This window comes from Rana temporaria, chromosome 2 (genome assembly GCF_905171775.1).
Source record: "Rana temporaria chromosome 2, aRanTem1.1, whole genome shotgun sequence".
NCBI classification, from domain to species: Eukaryota; Metazoa; Chordata; class Amphibia; order Anura; family Ranidae; genus Rana; species Rana temporaria.
The window spans coordinates 315,514-336,964 of record NC_053490.1 but is presented as its reverse complement, the minus strand read 5'-3'; the positions used below and the strand labels follow the sequence as shown (position 1 = coordinate 336,964).

Below are 21,451 nucleotides of genomic sequence, written 5' to 3'. Positions count from 1 at the left end.
CTGCCCCCATCAAGGATCGTCAGAGGGTTGGTGCGATGGTCCCCCGATAAGAGCTCAGACACCATACAGCCCAGTACAGGTTTCCTTCAAATGAAAAGGGTGGCCCCGACAACCAGAGCGCCCCCCAGCTGCAGGTCACTGGCTGACGACACACCCACACAGGCAATGAGAACAGCGATAGGCCAAGCAAATCAAACGCATCATTGTGACACCCAACCAGACGCTCCTCCTACTTTGGCAGACGGAACCCGGGAGGTGTGAAGGAAAATCACGCCAGTTCAGAGAAAATCCACATAAAAAACTCTGTACATAGGAAACCTCTGAATGACTACAACACATACTGACACCCCGCCCCCCCTCCCATCATCGACCAATCACAGGAGGACGTCATTACAATGTACATTCCTCCCATCACCTCATCTAAGGAGGACGTCATTACAACGTATACAGACACCCCTCCCATCAATCGACCAATCACAGGAGGACGTCATTAAAGGAGAAGTGGAAGATTCTTTACATATACACACACGCACACACCAATAAAAATACTCTCCCCCCTCCCCCACCCCTGGCCTTCTCTACCCACCTACAGGGCCCCAATATGCAAACCAGACTCCTGAGTGGCACCAGAGGGCGGGCAGAGAGAGCCGGCTTTATGTCTATAGAAATCTTGGACTTCTCCTTTAATTTGTGGTTCACATTCAGAAAACGGCACCTCCTGGGGCTCTGAGCCGGCTCTCCGGGGGGGAGGGGGGCTGGAAATACAAAAGGTATCCAGAGAGGAGGAAAAAAAAATATATCACATGACCGGACAAGGCCGCCCTCTACTGGCTGCGCAAAGTCAGTTCTCTCAAGTAAGACTGCGTGAGACTGCGGAGTTCTTCCATAGCATAGTCCTCTGGCATGGGGAGTCGGCCGATGTGGGGGGGCGAGAAGTCTGAGGGGGACTCGCTGGAGGTCGGCGGAGGAGTCGTCAGATTCTGGTGAATGCTGTAAACGAAGGACGACGCGGAGGATGTTGGCAACGCGTTTCGCCATTTCTGGAAAAACAAAAAACTTGGTTAGAAGTCGATACGCCGAAGACGCCAAACATTCACAGAGCCAACCCCACCATAGAGATCCGATTTCTACTCAAAGTGCTGAATGACCAGGAACAAGAAATAAAACTTATACAGGAATTTCCCAATCAATGAAGTGAGGGGAGTTCCCTGACATAATAACCCCCCCCCCCCCCCATTCCATTGTGTGATCAGCAGACCTTCTTATTGGTGGTTCCAGCGAAACCCAGGATAAGGATTGGCCACCACTTACCGGACTGAGCCAACCTGTCTTTGGATTTGTAGCATTGGATTTGCTCCACCCGGTTACAGACGGAGATGACTTTATTGTGTAACCTCTCCAACTCATACACCGAACATTCACTCTACAAGAGAAAGAGAAAAATCGGTCATCCTTTACCCGCCACAGAGAAGCCCCAAAACCTCACCCTGAGCCCCACCTGTCAGAAGAAATTCCCCATAACCTTCTTCTAAACCACACCAGCCACAAAAGATCCCCGATAACCACACCCCGAGCCTCATCTTACAGAGATGGTCCCCTATAACCTCAACCTGAGCCCAACTCACCAGAGAAGATGCACCATAACCTCAACCTGAGCCCAACTCACCAGAGAAGATCCACCATAACCTCAACCTGAGCCCAACTCACCAGAGAAGATCCACCATAACCTCAACCTGAGCCCAACTCACCAGAGAAGATCCACCATAACCTCAACCTGAGCCCAACTCACCACAGAAGATCCACCATAACCTCAACCTGAGCCCAACTCACCACAGAAGATCCACCATAACCTCAACCTGAGCCCAACTCACCAGAGAAGATCCACCATAACCTCAACCTGAGCCCAACTCACCAGAGAAGATCCACCATAACCTCAACCTGAGCCCAACTCACCAGAGAAGATCCACCATAACCTCAACCTGAGCCCAACTCACCACAGAAGATCCACCATAACCTCAACCTGAGCCCAACTCACCACAGAAGATCCACCATAACCTCAACCTGAGCCCAACTCACCAGAGAAGATCCACCATAACCTCAACCTGAGCCCAACTCACCAGAGAAGATCCACCATAACCTCAACCTGAGCCCAACTCACCAGAGAAGATCCACCATAACCTCAACCTGAGCCCAACTCACCAGAGAAGATCCACCATAACCTCAACCTGAGCCCAACTCACCAGACAAGATCCACCATAACCTCAACCTGAGCCCAACTCACCAGAGAAGATCCACCATAACCTCAACCTGAGCCCAACTCACCAGAGAAGATCCACCATAACCTCAACCTGAGCCCAACTCACCACAGAAGATCCTCCATAGCCTTTCCTAAACCATCTCCCAGAGAAGATTCCTCATAACCTTATGAGCTTCACCTTAAAAAAAAAAAAAAAAAAAAAAAAAAAAAAGACCTCCCATAACCACACCCTGAGCCTCACCCACCACAGAAAAATCGACCATAATCTTGTCTTGAGCTGAATCTTCCAAAGATTCCCCCATAACCTCATCCTGAAGCCCCATCACCCAGTCAAGATCACACCAATAATTTTGCCTTGAGCTCCATCCAGCACAGAAGATCCCTCATAACCTAATCCTGAGCTCTACGGACCAGAGAAAAGCCCCTCTTCAACCTTGCCCCATCCACTAGAGAAGATGCCCTATAACCTGGTGCTCCGCCTCACCTGCCGGATACTGTTCAGCATCTCTATGATAGTGATGTAATCCAAGCAGACCTGTCCTGCCGTGTCCCACCCCTGGATGTGGACGCAGTTCTCAGGACGGGACAATTCATCTAAAAAGCTGTGTAGGTAGGAGTAATTTTCATTTATGATGGCATCTGGAAGACAAAAAGGACATTAAAAAGACACTCCCCGGGAAGACCGGCTGTTCGGAATGCTTAAGAGAAGATTGTGGTTCTGACCTGAAGCCAGATGGCGGGAGACCAGCCGGTGACATTGGTTCCAGTGGCCAGCTCTCAGGAGGTAGGTGGCCTCTTTGTGTTGGTCTCCTTCTCTTCTGGAACGGATGGCTTTGGCCTCGTGGATCCATTGTGCCGGGATGCAGAGCTTCTCAACCAGGAACTTCTCCTTCATCAGCGACTCCGGAGTCTCCCGCAGGACGCAGTGTCGGATCAGGAGCTCTCGCACAGCCAACTCCCGAACACTAAAGAAAGGGAAGAGCCAAGAAGTGTTCTCGTATTAGAGGAAGAGTTCTCCTTTATTATTAGCAGACAAGTCTAATACTGAAGTATCACATAATGAACAGGATTCGCATTAGGACTACAGACATGGAGTCAGGAATGTAAAGGATGATATAGAGGAATGATACAGAGAAATACGTACACAGGGTCAGGGTGAAGGATGATACGGAGAAATACGTACACGGGGTCAGGGTGAAGGATGATACGGAGGAATGATACGGAGGAATACGTACACAGGGTCAGGGTGAAGGATGATACGGAGAAATACGTACACGGGGTCAGGGTGAAGGATGATACGGAGGAATGATACGGAGAAATACGTACACGGGGTCAGGGTGAAGGATGATACGGAGGAATGATACGGAGAAATACGTACACGGGGTCAGGGTGAAGGATGATACGGAGAAATACGTACACGGGGTCAGGGTGAAGGAGGATACGGAGGAATGATACGGAGAAATACGTACACGGGGTCAGGGTGAAGGATGATACGGAGGAATGATACGGAGAAATACGTACACGGGGTCAGGGTGAAGGATGATACGGAGAAATACGTACACGGGGTCAGGGTGAAGGATGATACGGAGGAATGATACGGAGAAATACGTACACGGGGTCAGGGTGAAGGATGATACGGAGAAATACGTACACGGGGTCAGGGTGAAGGATGATACGGAGGAATGATACGGAGAAATACGTACACAGGGTCAGGTATGTGAAGGATGACGAAGACGGCCCACTCCCACAGCCCCACATTCTCCAGTTGAGCGGCATAGCTGGTGTGCAGCACTCCCTGGCTCTGCGCCGACAGGTGGGTGTAATTTAAGGCCTGTAGTACCATCCAGAGGTGCCAACTGAGACGATAGTCCAAGGGGTCAGAGGTGATACTTCGGGGGTCCAAGAGCTGGCGGAGGTCGTAAGATCTACAGAGGAGGCACAAGATGAAAACCCCCAAATTATTATATAGAGAAAGGTCAGTCACCACAAAAGATCCCTGGTAACCACACCCTGAGCCTCATCTCACAGAGAAGGCCCCCCATAACCTCAACAAAACCCACCTACCACTGTAGATGCCAAATAACCTCCCCCTGAAGCCCAATCACCAGAGAACATCAACCATAACCTTACCCTGAGGCCCAATCACCAGAGACCATCAACCATAACCTCACCCTGAGGCCCAATCACCAGAGAACATCAACCATAACCTCCCCCTGAAGCCCAATCACCAGAGAACATCAACCATAACCCCCCCTAAGGCACAATCACCAGAGAACATCAACCATAACCCCCCCCCCCCCCTGAAGCCCAATCACCAGAGAGCATCAACCATAACCTCACCCTGAGGCCCAATCACCAGAGAACATCAACCATAACCCCCCCTAAGGCCCAATCACCAGAGAACATCAACCATAACCCCCCCCTAAGGCCCAATCACCAGAGAACATCAACCATAACCCCCCCCTATGGCCCAATCACCAGAGAACATCAACCATAACCTCCCCCTGATGCCCAATCACCAGAGAACATCAACCATAACCCCCCCCCCAGGCCCAATCACCAGAGAACATCAACCATAACCCCCCCCCTATGGCCCAATCACCAGAGAACATCAACCATAACCCCCCCCCCCCCCCCCCAGGCCCAATCACCAGAGAACATCAACCATAACCTCCCCCTGAGGCCCAATCACCAGAGAACATCAACCATAACCTCACCCTGAGGCCCAATCACCAGAGAACATCAACCATAACCCCCCCTAAGGCCCAATCACCAGAGAACATCAACCACAACCTCACCCTGAGGCCCAATCACCAGAGAACATCAACCATAACCCCCCCCCTATGGCCTAATCACCAGAGAACATCAACCCTAACCCCCCCTAAGGCCCAATCACCAGAGAACATCAACCATAACCCCCCCCCCCCAGGCCCAATCACCAGAGAACATCAACCATAACCCCCCCCCCCCCCAGGCCCAATCACCAGAGAACATCAACCATAACCCCCCCCCCCCCAGGCCCAATCACCAGAGAACATCAACCATACCCCCCCCTAAGGCCCAATCACCAGAGAACATCAACCATAACCTCCCCCTGAGGCCCAATCACCAGAGAACATCAACCATAACCCCCCCTAAGGCCCAATCACCAGAGAACATCAACCATAACCCCCCCTAAGGCCCAATCACCAGAGAACATCAACCATAACCCCCCCCCCTAAGGCCCAATCACCAGAGAACATCAACCATAACCTCCCCCTGAGGCCCAATCACCAGAGAACATCAACCATAACCTCACCCTGAGGCCCAATCACCAGAGAACATCAACCATAACCTCCCCCTGAGGCCCAATCACCAGAGAACATCAACCATAACCCCCCCTAAGGCACAATCACCAGAGAATATCAACCATAACCCCCCCTAAGGCCCAATTACCAGTGAACATCAACCATAACCCCCCCCTAAGGCCCAATTACCAGTGAACATCAACCATAACCTCCCCCTGAGGCCCAATCACCAGAGAACATCAACCATAACCTCACCCTGACCTGATCTCCCTCCCCTGTAATGACCAGCCTTCTCCTATACCATGGAGGTGTACTCTCACCTGTCACTGTACAGCTTCAGAAGGTGGAAGCAGACGTCTCTCTGCATAGGTGGTGGGGAGGTTTCAGACTCCATAGCAAGGTCAGCGTTCTCCAGGTATGAAGGCAGAGGATAGGATGCATAGCACTGTCCCTCATTCGACACCTGGGGGGAGGGAAAAGGTCCATCAGTCCCATTCTCTGGCAGTCAGTAGAAAAGGAGGAGGAGGTGGAGGACGAGGAGGACGAGGAGGAGGAGGAGGAGTCAGTGCCAGTATCTGGCAGTCAGTAGAAAAGGAGGAGGAGGAGGAGGAGGAGTCAGTGCCAGTATCTGGCAGTCAGTAGAAAAAGGAGGAGGAGGAGGAGGAGGAGGAGGAGGAGGAGGAGGAGGAGGAGGAGGAGGAGGAGGAGGAGGAGGAGTCAGTGCCAGTATCTGGCAGTCAGTAGAAAAGGAGGAGGAGGAGTCAGTCCTGGTATCTGGCAGTCAGTAGAAAAGGAGGAGGAGTCAGTCCTGTTATCTGGCAGTCCGTTTCAATAGAGAAGTGCTACCTGAAAAGCCTCCTCGTATTTCTGTAGTGCCTGGGCGATGGGGGCGGTAGGCGGGAGCATGTACCAGAGGTGAACAGCCAGCGCTCGCTTCCAGTCCAGTTGTGAGCAGACGTTGATGGATTTCTTATCAGAAGATTGCCATACCTGGGGGGAGGGGAGAGAACACACTTCTGGTCACATTAGATTTGGCAGAACAAGTGCAGCACTGAACTTTGACCAATAAAAGTCCTCATTTACGTTCCCCTTCCTGTACAGGACGACTACTGAGGATCCAGGAGGGTGCGGGATTTACTTGGAAATGATTTGGGACATCTTTCCTTGTGGATTCATCCCCAGAAGCCGGCCCTGTGACCACCCGGCAAGGCGAGTGGATGAGGTGCTCCATGGTGAGACCCAGGTAAGACCCAACTCCTAACGCCAGACAGACTACCTGGAACTACCATCTGACCCGACCTTAGCTAGTAACAGGGAGAGGGCAGGGATGGACCCTGGGGCATTAGAAAGAAGACGCTATATCTGTTATGGGGGATTACTGTATCCATACATCTCGACGTTGGTAGATTATGCTACTCGTTACCGAGAGACAATTGCCCTCACGTACATCCATGTGGAGACCGTGGTGCTCCAGATCTTTGCCGGGGTGGGTTTCCCTCAGGAGATGATCTCTGACCAAGGGACCCGACCCAGCAGATGTGGAATTAAGCTTCTACAGTGCTCTCCCTACCACCCCCGGGACTAAGGGAGCAATTTAACGGGACGAAGAAGCAATTACTGCGGACGTTTGCAACTTCTCACCGGGATATGGAGAAAATTTCTGACGCACCTCCTGTTCGCTTACCGGGAAGTGCTGAAATAATCTGTTATTGTATGGGAGATGGGCGAGGGGGCCACTAGATCTACTTGGAGCTCATTGAGGAAGGTGGTGTAGGGGCTAAGGAGACCTCTGTGGTAGGGTAAATACTAGCGCTCAGGGACCGGCTGAAGGGACACCATGCTGCAGAACCTTCAAGGGCGGCAGAATCGGTGGTACCACCTAAAATTACACCCTGGCTGTAGGGTAAGAAGTTCTTGCCCTCAAGCCTACCAAAATCGGACAAATTACAGGCCTCTTGGCAGGGACACCAACAGGTAGTGCCGCAAATGTGCAACACTACCTACCTGGTAGCCAAGTGCTCAGATGAAAGTCTGGCAGACTTTCCAAAGCGTACCAAGAGGGGCTCAGGGAGATAGCCGCTGTGACAGGAGCGACTTCGGGTGGGGGGTTTGTGGGGCTCAGCTTGCCCTGGAGAGCTCTGGAGGCTCCGTGTCCAGCTTTCCCGACCCTCTTATGTGTAGATCACCCTGTGTCTCTAATAGGGGTGACTGAGGGTGACTGAGAACCCCACTATGATCTGTGCTAGTCAGACTCAATGTTGTATATATGTATATATTGTGTTGTCTCATGCTGTTGTGTACTATTTGCTGTGATGGTTTGGGGTGTGACTGTATTCTATTGTGGCGTCTGCCTCAAATTATGGGATGTGCAAGTGTCTTGCTGTGAGGAAAGAGGGAGGAGGATTCCTCCAGCAGCTGACACCTGACCTGTGTGTCCATTGTCATTGGACAGCTCAACCCACCCTGAATCCAAGGGGGGGGGGGGGGAAGCACCTTGAAGTGGGATATCTGTGTAACATGAGTGAAAATAAAGTAGTCTGCTGGTTTCTACCCTAGACTGAGGTGTCTGGTGACTGGGGAGCTAAAGAGCCTTGGATAGTGCCGGTTCTGGACAGAGGAAGCTTTGATGACGGACATAGTTCTGGGTACGTGTCACAGCCGCCATATAGGTGATCCAGCAAGGGTAGATCCCGAGAACCTTCCCCTGCCGGAGCAAGGGATAGAGACAGTGAGGTCAGACGGGCAGCTAAGGCTGGAGGATCAGGCCAGTCCTTTAGGCAGGTCTTCCACCAAGCCTAGATACACTACTATGGAAGTGCACAGAGTAGAGCGCCGGGGACAGCTACCTATCTGGCAGGGGGCTTACCGGGTACCCAAATCTGTGAGAGAAGAAAAAGAAAAAGAAGAAATCGGGAGAAGGGTTAGCGATTATCCCCATGCCAACGAGCTGTTCGACCGCAATGCCCGAGGTAGTTTTCCCAACTACACTTAACCTATGCAAAGGGTGCTGGCAGTTTCCTCTGGAGCCAAAATCAGCATTCTTCACCCCCTTCAGGCTTGTACCAGTCTAAAAGGTCATGCCATTCGGGATGAAGAATGCTCTGGTGATGTTCCAGAGGAGGGTAGATCGACTTGATGGCTTCCAGAATTAGGCCTGTGCATACCTGGATGACATACAGTAATAGAGGAACATCTACTGCACTTAGGTACCGTGTTAGAGCGCATCAGGGCCAACATTAAAGCTGGAAGGAATGTCCGATGTTCAGTACCTCGGGCGGGCTGTGAGCAACAGTGTCCCGAACCAGCTAAAGCCGAGGCTTTGTCCCCAACTATTGCCCGATGGCCAAACCTCTGACTGACTTGACCAGAAAGAATATTCCGCCTCAGGCCTTGTGGTCCACAGAGTGCGGAAATACTTCCCAGCGCCTGCAAAACACTTCGATTTCTGCCCCAAATGTGTGTGTGACCATTCAGATGCCTCCACCTTCGGGCTGTGAGCAGTGGTAAGGGGGAGGGCAGGTAGGGTGGTTTGCAGCCATGGAAGAAGAATGTTTGGCTCTGGTGTGGGCCCTGAAAACACTTCAGGTCGTATCTCAATGGACGATCCTTCACAGTGTTCACTTGTTCGGGGACAGTGGACACCTACTGCGGTGGAGCTACAACTTTACTGTGCAGTAGAGGCCGGGATCACAAAAAAAACGGCAACACAGATGGACTTTCCTGGCAAAACGCCTTTTGGAGGGGGACCTGTATTGGATCTAGCTGGGTCTGCTGGACTATGAAACGGGGGGGTGGAGTAGTATTTCCCCTTCTAAAAAGTGAGCCTCGCCCAGGGTTGGGAACACGCCACTCTGAAGGGAGCCCCGCCCAGGGTTGGGAACACGCCACTCTGAAGGGAGCCCCGCCCAGGGTTGGGAACACGCCACTCTGAAGGGAGCCCCGCCCAGGGTTGGGAACACGCCACTCTGAAGGGAGCCCCGCCCAGGGTTGGGAACACGCCACTCTGAAGGGAGCCCCGCCCAGGGTTGGGAACACGCCACTCTGAAGGGAGCCCCGCCCAGGGTTGGGAACACGCCACTCTGAAGGGAGCCCCGCCCAGGGTTGGGAACACGCCACTCTGAAGGGAGCCCCGCCCAGGGTTGGGAACACGCCACTCTGAAGGGAGCCCCGCCCAGGGATGAGGTTGCGCTGCTCTAAAAAAACGTGAGCCCCACCAGGGAACGGGGACGCGCTGCTCTAAAAAAAGGGAACCCCGCCCGGGAAGGTAGCCCAGCCAAGCTTGGGAAAGGTCTGTACTTACCGCAGTGCCAGATAAGAGCACATAGACCTTCAGCCTCTCCTCCTGGATGAAGCGGTCCACCTGCTGCTTCTGCCAGTCCTCCAGCTGCATACGCAACAGTTCCTGTAGCTGCTGACTGCCCACCAACTGTGACAACATCATAGAGAGCCGATGGTCCCCTGCAAAGACATGACACAGCTAGAAAACCAGGCCACACACACACAGCGCCCTCCAATGACTAAAGAGGGTATATGAACACATGCCAAGCGCTCACCAGATTTCTGTGCCAGGCGACACGCCTCACTGATGCGGCAGCCGGTCAGGTAGCTGAAGACGGCCTCGATGGGACGTTCCTTTTGGTGCATCACCACCTCCGACTCAATGCGATCAACCGCCGTCTCAGCCAACCAATGGGAGAAGGCCTTCCTGCGCTGCAATCTCTCCACATACTGGTTGGTTTCATCTAGGCTGGCCTCCAGGTCCCGCAGCTGGCCCCACAATGCCTTGCACATGGTCCACGTTAGGCACCACTGTTTTACCACAGCTGTACAGAGCAAAAAAGGGAGCACATTATACGGAGCGTAAACCCCTCCATCACTCACCCAATAGACGGAGCGCAACCCCCTTCATTCACCCAATAGACAGAGCGCAACCCCCTTCACTCACCCAATAGACGAAGCGCAACCCCCTTCATTCACCCAATAGACGGAGCGCAACCCCCTTCATTTACCCAATAGACAGAGCGCAACCCCCTTCATTCACCCAATAGACGGAGCGCAACCCCCTTCATTCACCCAATAGACAGAGCGCAACCCCCTTCATTCACCCAATAGACGAAGCGCAACCCCCTTCATTCACCCAATAGACGGAGCGCAACCCCCTTCATTTACCCAATAGACAGAGCGCAACCCCCTTCATTCACCCAATAGACGAAGCGCAACCCCCTTCATTCACCCAATAGACGGAGCGCAACCCCCTTCATTCACCCAATAGACAGAGCGCAACCCCCTTCATTCACCCAATAGACGAAGCGCAACCCCCTTCATTCACCCAATAGACGAAGCGCAACCCCCTTCATTCACCCAATAGACGGAGCGCAACCCCCTTCATTCACCCAATAGACGGAGCGCAACCCCCTTCACTCACCCAATAGACGGAGCGCAACCCCCTTCATTCACCCAATAGACGGAGCGCAACCCCCTTCACTCACCCAATAGACGGAGCACAACCCCCATCACTCACCCAATAGACGGAGCACAACCCCCTTCACTCACCCAATAGACGGAGCGCAACCCCCTTCATCCACCCAATAGACGGAGCGCAACCCCCTTCATTCACCCAATAGACAAAGCGCAACCCCCTTCATTCACCCAATAGATGGAGCGCAACCCCCTTCACTCACCCAATAGATGGAGCGCAACCCCCTTCATTCACCCAATAGACGGAGCACAACCCCCTTCATTCACCCAATAGACGGAGCGCAACCCCCTTCACTCACCCAATAGACGGAGCGCAACCCCCTTCACTCACCCAATAGACGGAGCACAACCCCCTTCATTCACCCAATAGACGGAGCGCAACCCCCTTCACTCACCCAATAGACGGAGCACAACCCCCTTCACTCACCCAATAGACGGAGCACAACCCCCTTCATTCACCCAATAGACGAAGCGCAACCCCCTTCATTCACCCAATAGACGAAGCACAACCCCCTTCATTCACCCAATAGACGGAGCGCAAGCCCCTTCATTCACCCAATAGACGGAGCACAACCCCCTTCACTCACCCAATAGACGGAGCGCAACCCCCTTCACTCACCCAATAGACGGAGCGCAACCCCCTTCATTCACCCAATAGACGAAGTGCAACCCCCTTCATTCACCAAATAGACAGAGCGCAACCCCCTTCATTCACCAAATAGAAGAAGTGCAACCCCCTTCATTCACCCAATAGATGGAGCGCAACACCCTTCATTCACCTAACGGGTATATAAACATTAGGAGCAAAGTTCATGGACGGACACAGCAGCAATTGACCTTAGGGTATTATCCTCCCTTTTAGGAGATTGACTAGGCAGAAAAAAAAACAGCATGTTAAGTGTTAAACACGCCACACAGTACAGCCCCAACCAGGGCCTCCCGACGACCCGGAGGTTGGAAGGACAAAAAATCTGTTTGGTGAACAAGAGAGAAACTATCTTGTACCCCGAGAAAACTTTGCAAACCCACGGAGAGACGGGCGGGGCAGACCTTCATGTGGAAGCAGGCTTGTTGGGCTTGCGGAACCAGGGGCGCTTCTGCCCTTCAGCGGGCGCCTTTAGCGCCCTGGGACCGTTTACCTGTCGTACCGGGCCTACGGCAGGGCTCCTTACCTTTACCCGATTGTGGGAGCAGAGTGCTCTTACCTCCCGTGGCATCTTTTATGATGTCATCCAGAGACGCCCCAAAAAGCCTTTCACCCTTTAAGGGCAAGTCCACCAAGGCCTTCTTAGAGGACTGGTCCGCAGACCAACACTTCAGCCAGACAAGGCGGCGCAACACTACCGCGTAGGCTGAACCCTGGAGAGCAAGGGAAGCGTATCCAGGGCCGACTCAGACAAATTTTAGGCCCTGCACCAACTGGTCGGCCAGCGCCACACAGTCCGCAGGGGCATCCTGCGCCTCCAACTCCTGAAGCAACAACTTTGCTTGTTCGGTAAGTGTCTGAGACACTAGAGCCCCGGCCAAGACCGGTCTCACCACCGACCCCACCACTGTGAACATGGAGCGGGCCACAGCCTCAGCTCTCCTATCTGCGGGGTCCTTAAAAGCGGGAGCCCCTTCCACAGGCAACGTGGTCGCTTTGTTCAGTCTGGACACAGGGGGGTCCGCTGACGGAGGAGAGGTCCACTTTTTTTTAGGAAATCCTCCTCAAAAAGGGATAACGGACCGCAAAGTATTTTGGAACAGAAAAAAACTTTTGCGGCCGATCCCATTCCTTGTACACATTTTTTTCCAGATAAGGAACACAAGGAAACACTTTCGCGTGCGGGGCGGCTTACGGAACCCAAAAGGGACCGACATCTGATGTCTCTGCCGAATCCTTAATTTTTTGAGTATCCTGCACCGCAGTGATAGGAGATCCCACTAGCGCCCTATCATGCGCTGACCCTGAAGCAGAGTCATCCTCACTGTCCGTGTGGGCTAGGCCTGCATCCTCTGACCCCAAAGAACCAGGGCCGGAAGCAGTAGCTGGGCCCGATTCTGTGTCAGAGGCATCCCCAGAAGCAGGCGGGGGGAGGTGGCGCTTTTTACCCCCCCCTCTGGCCACGCACCGCTTCAATCCTGGCAACAAACGCCTCTAGGACTGCCGTCATAGCATCCACAGAGGCCGCAGGAACAGGGGCACTAAGGGTTAACTGGCATGTCTGGGGGAGAAGCATCCGGTTCGGACGCCAGGCTGACTCACCCAATAGCCGCCCTTGGACTGCAAGGCAAGATCCACAGGCCACCCTCCCGGCCGCAGCAGAGAACAGGGGGCCCCCCAGAGGACTCACCACCTGACCAGGCTGTACTGCTGCTGTCTGCCCCAGAGCGTTGTCCATGCTGTGCCGTCCCTTAGGAAGTGTGCTGGAGCGGTTAGCACCGTTATTGTAGCCACTAGAGGCAAAAACCACATCCAAAATGGCCGCCGACATGCAAAAAACAGCATGCGGGATTCAAGAAAATGGCCGCCGACCACTAATAAAGGCGCCGGCAAAATGGTGGCCGCGATAGTGCAGAAAAAAAACAAAGTAAACACACCAAACACCCGGGCAGGCCCCCCCCCCCCCCGCACACACGGCAGTAATAAAACCACCACAGCACCCCCGATAGCAGACACAGCCCCAAGCCGGAGCCCCCCAGGCAGACCCCCCACCTCACGTCCGACCATCCAGAACGCGGGGAAGGAGGGAGAGAGGAAAGCAGGGCGGACCCCCAATCGACCTCCCCAGGAATGCCCCAGCCGCACCACCCTGCCAAAGCAAGGGGACTGCTACTTACCCGTCCTGCGACCACCGGCTGGAGGCATCCTGGACAGAACCAATGTCTGCACAGTTACGGCATGGCTGTCAGCCCGGCACACTGAGACAGACATAGAGCCCGGTCATATGTGTGGCCTGGAGCGTATAAGCTCACCGGCCACCCCTGGAGCAACGGGGCGTGTCGTGGATGGCCCAGCGCGTAGCTAAAGGCCGGCACACGCTTGATGGCGGAACATGGGGGGACTACAAGGATCGAGGATCCAGCCTGTCACCCAGTCGGCAGTTGATTGTAGATCCCAGGATCCAAAAATGCAAGAAAATCGCAAAAAAAAAAAAAATCTCCAGAGCACATGGGCCCAGAGGAGCCATGTCATCCCCTTGCTAGGCAGAAAAAAACTGAGTCTGCAGAACAAAGAATGGGGTAAGTACCCTGGGGAACCGCCCCCCTGGGAGGTACTGTGCTGTGTGAAGTGTTTAACACTTAACATGCTGTTTTTCTGCCTAGTCAATCTCCTAGAAAGGGAGGATAATACCCTAAGGTCAATTGCTGCTGTGTCCGTCCATGAACAGATTACCCAACCACCTTTATAACTAACCAATCCCTGGGTACCCAGCTCTCCCCCCATCCCTTCTGACCAAGACACTCCACCCCCTTGTACCCAACCACCTCCATTACTGATCAATTCCTGGGTCCCCAGCCCCCACTCAATGTATTGATCATTTAATATCCTTTTGAGCCCACATCATAGAATGGTCAGCCTGAATGGTTCTACTTACCTTCCATCTCTGAAGGCTCCTGACACTCTTCACTGACCCATCCGGCATAGTCATGAATGGCAGCAAAGCCAGGGTTGGGTACGAGGAGAGGACACTGCTCAGGCTTTATGGTGCTGTTCTTAAGCTCAATCTCCAGCGGGATCAGATAAGACTGAAGATCCTTCCCCTTCTCCTCTAAACTCAGCTTCTCCAGATGGACTTTAAACGGAGATTCCATAAGTCTGAGGAAAAAGATGGAGATTCATCACCAAGTGCTCCTTAAATCCAGGAGGTTGGGTGATGTGGAACTAAATGTAGACTTCTCCCGAGAAATAACCTGACCTGTGTTCTATGATCTCCATAAACCTTGTAACTTTAACACAACATGGCAGCCCTTCCATCCAAACTAGGAACCACAACGTTCCAGAACCTTCACACCACACCACTGACCATTCCGAGGTCTGTCCAGAGGCACAAGCTTCTAACATTCATATATGATCCCAAATAAGGGGAACATGAAAAGATGGCATGCAGTAAGAGGGATTCAATGGATTAAGACTTTTGGTTTATCTGTAGGACATCTCAGTTTACAGAGGACTTTATATTCATGGCCACATCCAGGGGAATAGATACCAGTCCCATCATACATCACTTGTAAGTGGGGGGTGCACTGGAAAGGATTTAAGGCCCTTCTCTACCTCATCAGGCCAGGATATCGGGACAAAGTCCATACAAAGGAGACATCGGTAACTACATCACCCGAGGACACAAAAACCTGAGGGGTTATGTCTGGGAAGGGATTCCCACCTTTCATTTGCCAGTGCCCCATTGACCTGAAGGTGGCAGCATAACCCAAGTAGCCTGGAATATCAATCAACTCCTGTGTCCAATGATGTACCATAAAGGAAAAAAAACACACATTGCTCAAGAAACTCTTAGCAACCTTTGGAGGAACCCCAATCCTATCAATATAGATGGAGGTCTATCAACTGAGAGCTTGTGCAATGACCCAACATCTGGAGTCTTCTCCTGTGTCAGTCATTGTACATGAAGGTCCATCAATGGAGGTCTTCTCTAATGACCCAACATCTGGAGTCTTCTCCTGTGTCAGTCATACATGAAGGTCCATCAATGGAGATCTTCTCTAATGACCCAACATCTGGAGTCTTCTCCTGTGTCAGTCATACATGAAGGTCCATCAATGGAGATCTTCTCTAATGACCCAACATCTGGAGTCTTCTCCTGTGTCAGTCATTATACATGAAGGTCCATCAATGGAGATCTTCTCTAATGACCTAACATCTGGAGTCTTCTCCTGTGTCAGTCATTATACATGAAGGTCCATCAATGGAGATCTTCTCCAATGACCCAACATCTGGAGTCTTCTCCTGTGTCAGTCATTATACATGAAGGTCCATCAATGGAGATCTTCTCTAATGACCTAACATCTGGAGTCTTCTCCTGGGCACGCCATCATAGGCATTACTGCTCACTATTAGGTGGAAATATAACCCCTATAAATGGATAAACTCGTCCCATTTCTGCTCATGTATTCCCATAAACAAGCCTTTAGCTTCTACGTATAATTCATCATCAGGGGGTGCATGCGTGTTATGTTCCCCCCGTGGAACTTGGCCCTCTTGGCCTCCATGGACACTTACGATTTGGCAGTGACTGGTTTGGGCAGAAATCCATAGTCCAGATTCCCAAGTTTGTCGGTTTTCTTCACCATGCTGGACTCGCTGATGACCTTCCCGTTGTGAGCCAAAGTCCAGTTGGGCCCCCAACCAACCCGGAACGACCGTCCCATAAACAGGCCCATGTCAATCAACATCCTGCCCCGGCCAGTGCACACGGACTTCTTGGAGGGTACCAGACCTTGCTGCCTTTGTGTCCCCACAGTCTTCAGCTGTATTTCTGGGGCAGGAGATGGCATCAAGAAAGAGGGGGCTAGGAGGCCCAGGCCGGGCCACGGGGCCCCCTTGGAGGCCGATGAAGATGAACGAGGACTTTGACCAGACTCACTCTGCTTGAGTAACGAGGATCCGGTGAAGCGGGACTGCAGGAGACCTCCAACTGGGAAGAGAAGATTGATTATAGAAGAGGAGTCACCCAGAAACCATTACAAACTCCTCTCTACGTCTTGCTTCCTACAAGTCTAGGAGCTCCTTTCCTATAGGGGTAAACCATTTCCCTGACAGGTCTGTACAGCGTATGGACCTCCACAACCGCTTCAAGCTGGCCAGATCCATATGGTCAGCCCATCCCTACATGCCAAGGTTCTAGGTGTAATCCTGGATTCTAAACTGTCCTTTCGGCCCCACGTCCAAATCTTCCCTCCTCAACCTGTCCAAAATACGCTCCTTTCTAACCAAGGACACCACTAAACTCCTAATCCACTCCCTGGTCATCTCTCGCCTGACTACTGCAACACTTCTCATTGGCTACCTTTCCATAGGCTATCCCTCCTTGAGTCCATCATGAATGCTGCTCCCAGACTCCCCCACCTTACCAACCACTCCGTGTCCTCCACTCCTCTCTGCCAATCCCTCCACTGACCCCCATTCAGTGTCCTCCACCCCTCTCTACCAATCCCTCCACTGGTCTCCAATCAGTGTCCTCCACCTCTCTCTACCAATCCCTCCACTGACCTCCATTCAGTGTCCTCCACCCCTCTCTACCAATCCCTCCACTGGTCTCCAATCAGTGTCCTCCACCTCTCTCTACCAATCCCTCCACTGACCTCCATTCAGTGTCCTCCACCCCTCTCTACCAATATCTCCACCTGCCTCCATTCAGTGTCCTCCACCCCTCTCTACCAATCCCTCCACTGACCTCTATTCAGTGTCCTCCACCCCTCTCTACCAATCCCTACACTGACCTCCATTCAGTGTCCTCCACCCCTCTCTACCAATCCCTCCACTGACCTCCACCCCTCTCTACCAATCCCTCCACTGGCCTCCATTCAGTGTCCTCCACCCCTCTCTACCAATCCCTCCACTGACCTCCATTCAGTGTCCTCCACCCCTCTCTACCAATCCCTCCACTGACCTCCATTCAGTGTCCTCCACCCCTCTCTACCAATCCCTCCACTGGTCTCCATTCAGTGTCCTCCACCCCTCTCTACCAATCCCTCCACTGACCTCCATTCAGTGTCCTCCACCCCTCTCTACCGATCCCTCCACTGACCTCCATTCAGTGTCCTCCACCCCTCTCCACCAATCCCTCCACTGGTCTCCATTCAGTGTCCTCCACCCCTCTCTACCGATCCCTCCACTGACCTCCATTCAGTGTCCTCCACCCCTCTCCACCAATCCCTCCACTGGTCTCCATTCAGTGTCCTCCACCCCTCTCCACCAATCCCTCCACTGGTCTCCATTCAGTGTCCTCCACCCCCCTCTACCAATCCCTCCATTCAGTGTCCTCCACCCCTCTCTACCAATCCCTCCACTGACCTCCATTCAGTGTCCTCCACCCCTCTCTACCAATCCCTCCACTGGTCTCCATTCAGTGTCCTCCACCCCTCTCCACCAATCCCTCCACTGGTCTCCATTCAGTGTCCTCCACCCCTCTCTACCAATCCCTCCACTGACCTCCATTCAGTGTCCTCCACCCCTCTCTACCAATCCCTCCACTGACCTCCACCCCTCTCTACCAATCTCTCCACTGACCTCCATTCAGTGTCCTCCACCCCTCTCTACCAATCCCTCCACTGGTCTCCATTCAGTGTCCTCCACCCCTCTCTTCCAATCCTCCACTGACCTCCATTCAGTGTCCTCCACCCCTCTCTACCAATCCCTCCATTCAGTGTCCTCCACCCCTCTCTACGAATCCCTCCATTCAGTGTCCTCCACCCCTCTCCACCAATCCCTCCACTGATCTCCATTCAGTGTCCTCCACCCCTCTCTACCAATCCCTCCACTGCTCTCCATTCAGTGTCCTCCACCCCTCTCTACCAATCCCTCCATTCAGTGTCCTCTACCCCTCTCTACCAATCCATCCACTGGTCTCCACAGTTCAACCCTCCTGCAGGTGGCAGTGTAACCCACTTCTCATGGAAAACAGAGCCGTGTATCTCAATGGGGAAGTTTATACACGCAGGTGACAAGAGTGGGCCGTATACAGACTAGACTAATGTATTCAGAATGTTCCTTCTAGTGGACAGAAAATTCCAACAGCTCAACACAGAATTTCGCAGTATTCCGTTCAGTTTCAATATTAATAGTTACATTTATAAACCTGCAATAAATAAGTACTAGGCCGATCTAAGCAGTTGCCATGGGTTACCACACATTGCCATGTACTGTTGGAGGTCATTGTGAACTCACCACTGGAGGTCCGCTGAGCCTGAGAGGAGGGGTGGAGGAGTCGGGGGGAGCGCCCATCCTGTGAGGTCTCCAGCAAGGACGGGTAGTGGCCATAAGGAGATAAGATATCCGTCACACCATCTTCATCCATCAGAAGAGACGCCTTCATCACCTGATAAATACAAGAGACACCATCATCACCCGCCATTAGAGGGGGGCCAGAACCTACCTACCCAACAGGGGAGGGCCAGAACCACCCCCAATCATAACCCTCAATGCCCAACACCCCCAGAAGCTGAAATCCCATTGATGAGCACCAAGCCTGGCCTCCAACCTTCCTATCCTTGAGGGCACAAGTGAAGATAACAAATGGAGACCCAACACCCCACCCCCCGGAGAGGGAATGCATCACACAGGCCAGTCACTGAGGAACTCACCTGCAAAGCATGAGGGTTCACCCCGAGAGAAGAGGCGATGTGTATGGAGGCAGAGAGCGATTCCTGCTCCTCTGGAACCTCCAGATCTTCCATGGCCGTTTCCTTGAACGTCTCCTGAGTCACATCCACCATGTCACTGTCCAGCGCCAGAGCGTGTCCTCCCAACAGTTCCGCCATCGAGCCCTGAGAAGAGACAAAAACAGTTCATAGTGCTGCCACTAGGGGGCACATAATGAGGAATTGGCCACCAGCCTGGAAAATGTAATCATGGAGAATGGGGCAGGTAGGGATACAGCTGACTTGCAACAATCATACATGTGGATGTGATGTAGGAGGTGCAGGATAATACTAGAAAGTCCAGAAATATCCATGGTGGCACCTCAATGAGAAGGATGTGATCTCTGCAATAGAAAAGGAAAACAGCAAAAGGGGGCGCCAACTTACAAAGTGCATGAGGGTAAGAGCAGCTCATACACCCAGTACGGTTAGCCGTTGGGTCTCAAGGTGTCTTCAAAAGACGTCCCTCAAAGACAAAGAGTCCAGATTACAGACAACACCTTCAGAAGGCAAGGAACCAACGTCCCCAGATCCATAAGGGGAGTGCAATCATTGGATCACCTGATGCAGCGGGACACTCCCCTTTCTGTAGAGTAACCACTTCATGGTCACAACATAAGCTTGGAGTATGAGGCAAAGCCCTGTGAACTTGTCTTAACACCCCCGTACACTTGCTCAGTTTCCTCTCCAGGAGAAGTCTCAGGGTTCTGTTGGGTCATACCATCTCTTCCAGAAGACCGTTCTTTATAACTGGCTCTGTTTTTGGGGTCATTGTCCCGATTTAGAATGAATTTGTGGCCAGACACCTCCCTGATAGTATAGCATGGAGACCTTTCATTCTGACTGAACGCCATGTGCTGAAACGCAGCCCCAAACCTGCAGCAAACCCCCACCATGCTTCACAGTTGCCTGCAGATACTCCTTGTACACCCCCCAGGCCTTCAGCAAACCTATTGCTTTCTAGGACACCTGAACATTTCATATGTGGGATTCCACAGTCTTGAGCCCCTTCAGCAGCGTTTTTGTGCATAGACAAGCCCCTTGGCCAGGTTTCCATATCTGGGGCTTTTTAGCCACCTGTCTTCCATTTTGACCAGACATCTCTGGACTGTAGACAGGAGTACCAGGACCCTTTGGTTTCCACCAGGTCTGAGCAATGTGCCACTCAACATTTTACGGTTGTGAAGGGATGAGGCGTCTTCTGCGCAGGTTTCCTTGACAGAGCGTTGGTGCAGTCACACCGCCTCTCCCTCGTGCACTCACACCGCCTCCCCCTCGTGCACTCACGCCGCCAACGCCTCTCCCTGGTGCAGTCACACCACGCCAACGCCTCTCCCTGGTGCAGTCACACCACGCCAACGCCTCCCCCTCGTGCACTCACGCCGCCTCCCCCTCGTGCACTCACGCCGCCTCCCCCTCGTGCACTCACGCCAACGCCTCTCCCTGGTGCAGTTCACAGTGATGGGGAGGTTATAAAGCCGTCCCAAGAATGTTTATTATAGCCGGGAGTCAACTGAGCACAAGGAACCTATGGATGGTACGGCAACCCTGAACTCCTCACTCTGCGGACCTACTACATCGAGAACAGAATCTGATGTTCCCTCTGAAGATCTGGACATCCAATATCCATCTGAAGGGCTCTCTCAAATGATGTACTATGCAGGTAATTCGAAAAAACATAAAAATAGATAATAGAAACAAGTCATGACATTGGACGCATCCTCACAAGGGTCTGGACCAGTCTGCACAGTGCTGGTGCTCCGACATATAACACAGCGTTGTACAGAGTCCATCTATTGTCCCCACCAAACAGAGGCCTCCACTCTCCTGGGTGAGGGCCGGGTTTGCTCACATAGGGATGTACAGGTGTCCATGTATACCTGTGCAGGCTGCCCCCATTTACGTCAATGGGGACACAGGGGGTGGCTCCACTGTGCGGGTCCCTGAAGACACCACCTGCATGGGGAGACGAGACCCACACTGGGAGCTGCAGACATTGCATCCCAATGAATGGGATGGTCTGCATGAGCGACACACTGAACACCTGTCTATCCTGTGTGAGCCCAAA

The 21,451-nt window shown here is 52.7% G+C and overlaps 1 protein-coding gene across 1 annotated transcript in view; it reads right to left on the bottom strand.

Moving 5' to 3' along the window:
• Window positions 1–747: 747 nt before the first annotated feature.
• NUP98 (nucleoporin 98 and 96 precursor) overlaps window positions 748–21,451 on the bottom strand; it is a 63,694-nt gene continuing 42,990 nt past the window's right edge. Inside the window, 14 exon segments of the mRNA XM_040339745.1 lie at window positions 748–926; window positions 928–1,040; window positions 1,312–1,423; window positions 2,742–2,896; window positions 2,981–3,222; window positions 3,961–4,182; window positions 5,865–6,007; window positions 6,391–6,534; window positions 9,845–10,002; window positions 10,098–10,367; window positions 14,604–14,824; window positions 16,244–16,658; window positions 18,911–19,061; window positions 19,327–19,509. Of these exon segments, the coding sequence (XP_040195679.1) occupies window positions 825–926; window positions 928–1,040; window positions 1,312–1,423; window positions 2,742–2,896; window positions 2,981–3,222; window positions 3,961–4,182; window positions 5,865–6,007; window positions 6,391–6,534; window positions 9,845–10,002; window positions 10,098–10,367; window positions 14,604–14,824; window positions 16,244–16,658; window positions 18,911–19,061; window positions 19,327–19,509 (2,631 nt within the window). The 3' untranslated portion in view covers window positions 748–824.